This window comes from Ochotona curzoniae, unplaced genomic scaffold (assembly GCF_017591425.1).
Source record: "Ochotona curzoniae isolate NIBS_2020 unplaced genomic scaffold, NIBS_Ocur_1.0 scaffold_4701, whole genome shotgun sequence".
Classification (NCBI taxonomy): domain Eukaryota; kingdom Metazoa; phylum Chordata; class Mammalia; order Lagomorpha; family Ochotonidae; genus Ochotona; species Ochotona curzoniae.
Genome location: NW_024467122.1, coordinates 41,749,837 through 41,753,696, shown reverse-complemented (window position 1 = coordinate 41,753,696; position 3,860 = coordinate 41,749,837). Strand labels below are relative to the sequence as shown.

General features: G+C 43.0%; 1 protein-coding gene across 1 annotated transcript; it reads right to left on the bottom strand.

Moving 5' to 3' along the window:
• Window positions 1-1,686: 1,686 nt before the first annotated feature.
• On the bottom strand, window positions 1,687-2,244 carry RNASE9 (ribonuclease A family member 9 (inactive)). The gene has a single exon (XM_040968406.1). The coding sequence runs from the start codon at window positions 2,242-2,244 to the stop codon at window positions 1,687-1,689; it is 558 nt and encodes a 185-aa protein (XP_040824340.1).
• Between the last annotated feature and the right edge of the window lie 1,616 nt (window positions 2,245-3,860).

Sequence of the window (3,860 nt, the reverse complement as noted above, 5' to 3'; positions counted from 1 at the left end):
AGCTACATGACTTTACATATATTTGTTTGGGTACATAAATTATGTTTGATTGTGAGTATTGATCAGATTCTTGTTTTGTTGTTGTTGTTGTTGTTGTTAAGCTTTATTTTTATTGGAAAGTCAGATATACAGAGAGAAGAAAAGACAGAGAGGAAGATCTTCCGTTCCCTGATTCATTCCCCAAGCAACTGAAACGGCCAGAGTTGCACCAATCTGAAGCCGGGAGGCAGGAGCCTCCTCCGGGTCTCCTGTGTGGGTGCAGGATACAAAGCCAAGAGCCTAGAAATCCATGCAAGTTTCTCAAGTGGGTGGCAAGGACCCAAGTCCCTGAGCCACCATCTGCTGCACTCCAGGATGTGTTAGGGGGAAGCTGGGGTCCAAGGGAGCAGCTGAGACTCAACTGGCACTCAGATATAGGATGGAGGCATCTCAAGCTGGGTGGGACCCTCTGCACCACAGTGCCTGCCCTAAGGCTTCACAATAAATGACTCAGGGATAATTGGTATCCACAGGAAAAAGAATGAAATGAAAACCTCACCTCAACAATTATCCATTTTATTTGATTAATGCCCCCAGAGAGAAAGCTTTTGAAGTTAATGTTGAGAGACAAAGTTTCTTTCTTTCTTTCTTTTTTTTTTTTTTAAGATTTACTGTATTCTCAGTGGAAAGTCAGATCTACACAGAGGAGGAAAGATAGGAAGATCTTCTGTCTGCTGATTCACTCCCCAAGTGGCTGCCACAGCCGGAGCTGAGCAAATCCAAAGCCAGGAGCCCGGAGCCTCTTCTGGTTCTCCCATGTGGGTGCAGAATCCCAAGGCTTTGGGATGTCCTCAACTGCTTTCCCAGGCCACAAGCATGGAGCTGGATGGGAAGTGGAACAGCCAGGATACAGACTGGTACCTCTGTGGGATCCTGGCACTTGGAGATGGAGGATTAGCTTATTGAGCCATGGCAGCGGCCCCTAATTTTAACTTCCAAATTTTCTTGATCTATTCACCAACGTACTGGAGAGTTGACGGTAGTTTGGAAGAGTTTGCTTTCCCAAGTGTTTATAGGGTTTTTATCCTGAGGTGTCCCCTACTTAGAACCAATTTTTATGGTTATGTGTGTCATATTTCGTGAAAGGAGTAGGAAACATGTGATATCTACAAACTAGCACTCGAAGCTGTCTCATCTCTAAGGGATTGAGTGTTCTTGCTTTCAGATTGTGTCACTAGAAGCAAGTTCCAAACCCAGAAACCACATCAAAGTCACTGTCCTTTGAAGCACTTTATTTCTCCTACTGGACTAGAAAGTTCCATGAGTGTGTCTTGGGAGCACACTTCAGGCCACCATTTCCTATTCCTGCTAGAGTTGGCTGTCCTTCCATTGCAGGTGTTCATACACAGATCACATTCTAGAGGTGTGCAGACACATCCTCAGGCGTTAGCCAGGTCACTGTGCAGTGACCCCCGCTCACGTGGCCTTGGAGAACTGTTGGGGCCAGCAGGAGGGAGGTTGATGATTACAAGGAGTGCAATGAAATAACCATTCATAATTTGGATGATTGAGGATCTTGTGGATAGGGTGACTGACTTCTCAAACCCCTCCTCTTTCTTGAAGGCGTCTTTGTTGTGGGAGACACCTGCACCAGAGATGGTTTCTTCATTGCTGAGGAAGACTTCACTTAGGGCACCTTTGTGTTCATTATTCTAACTCCTTGATCTCATTTACAGTAACAGGAATAAGTTCTTCGAAAATATTTGCCCATTTACAAGTAATTACAGCAAGCCCTTTCTTATAAAATGAATCATATTGACACTCAGGCATTTTGGTACCTTTTGTTAATTTACAATAGACTCCTTCTATGAGCTCCCTACCTCTGTTACATTTCTTAATTCCATCTTTACATTCAGCAAACCTAGTATAACATATTTTTTCCACCTCATTGTAAGGCATTACGATGAAATAATGTTCTGCCATACAACGAGACTTATGGTGCACACTTTTTAGCAAGATTGTGTCAGTGCAGAAGAGGGAATCATATAATGGCCTTTCTGACCCAATAAGGAAATCGTTAATGAATTTTTCTCTGACAGGCGGTTTGGTAGGACCACTACCAAAAAATTCTCGTACAGCTTCATCGTAGTTGTACATTTCATCAGGCTCCATGTGATAATGGCTTCTCCTTTTAGACTGTAACGGCTGTGCCAGCTGCAGCAGCAGTAGAGACAGTGGGTGTATCGGGACCAGAATCCTCAACATTTCTTTTGGTGGAGACTAAAAGAGATAAGGAGATGTCATCTATTGTGAAAACGTGTTGTTTTGCTTTCCATACAGGACAGTTTTCTAACACTGTGATTCTAAACTGTAAGATTTTGAACTTTAAGTTAAAATTGACCATTCACATATAACTTTCTTTGACTTAATGGTTAAAAGTGTACTAGTTCAGAGATTGTGGAAGAGAGAGAGAGAGAGAGAGAGAGAGAGAGAGATGTGAAAGGAAGAGGAATAAGAAATAGAGATAAAAAAAAAATCAGGAGAAAAAAAAAGATTGAGCAATACAGTAAGCGGGAGTGGGGGCGGGGGGCGGTGAGGGATGAAGAAGGAAAGAGGAGATCAAGATACCGGTGGGGAGAGAGCTGGGGGCAGAGGTGACTCAGACCTCTCTCCATGTGGAGCAAATACATCTGGCCCCTTCCTAGGAAGTGAGGACTTTTGTTGAAAAGAGACACAAGTGGGCCTGGTGTTGTGGCAACACCCAGCTGACAACTGAAATTCTGTTGCTGCTTTCTAGGTTCCTGCTAAAATTCCTGGGAAACCAGCAGATGGTCCAAGTGCTTGGGACTGTGCAGCCCCGTGGGAGCCCTGGAAGAAGCTCTTTAGTCCTGGCTACTGGCTCAGGTCCAGCCCAGCCCCAGACATTGCCGTGACTAGGGGAGTGAACCAGTGGATAGAAGATCTTGCCCTCTCCCTTGTAATTCTACCTGCCAAATAATTGGAATATATATATTTTTTAATCTTAAAAGGAGAGAGAAGTTATTTACCATCCCCTTGGCATCCTGCTTTGATGAGGAAAATTCTTTAACCACATGTTCTATTCTTCTTTTTAAATTTTATGTTTTAATTTAATTTTTTATTGGAAAGGCGGATTTACAGAGAGAAGTGGCCACAATGTCCAGAACTGAGCTGATCCAAAGCCAGGAGCTTCTCTCATGTTTGTGGAGAGTCCCAAGGCTTTGGGTTATACTCTACTGCTTTCCCAAGCCACAAGCAGGGAACTGGAAGGGAAATGGAATGGCCAGGATTAGAACTCCCCATTAGCCGCTGGACTACTATGCCAAGCCCTTAATCCTTTATTTATTAATTTAACCTTTGATTTCATGTTTCTCAAAGTACTTTCTTAACATATGTGAATTTTCATTTGTATTCTGTTACTCTTATAGATTAAAACATTTTTACTATCTTGAGTTTATGTTCATGTATAGCAGAAAGTTGATTTTTCTCACAGGGTCATGGTTAACTCCTACTTGTAGACTTGAGAAGGTCCTGCGAGAGCTTGTTCGGCTGTAAGAGCTTAGAATAACCGCTTGATTTTGCTTCTGTATATTGCTTTCTGCTGAGCAAGAGTAGAGCCATGTTGGAATAAATATAGAAAAGTTATTTCGTGAAGCAAGTAAAAGTTTCAGTTTCCTAGACATGAACAAGGCAGCTGCGGGAATAAAAGAGATAAGGTAGCAAGGCCGGAGCAGCAAGGCCAACACAAGAATATAGTGGATAAGAAAGGGAGGCACAACAGTCTGAGAAAGTGCAGACTGTTATGCCAAGCCAAGGGAGCCCTGGCGCTGTCTAATCTCAAAGTAAAATGCTAGCTGTTATGC

Bases quoted from the DNA above. Each gene is read 5' to 3' on its own strand.
- RNASE9 (XM_040968406.1), bottom strand. From the start codon at position 2,244: ATGTTGAGGATTCTGGTCCCGATACACCCACTGTCTCTACTGCTGCTG.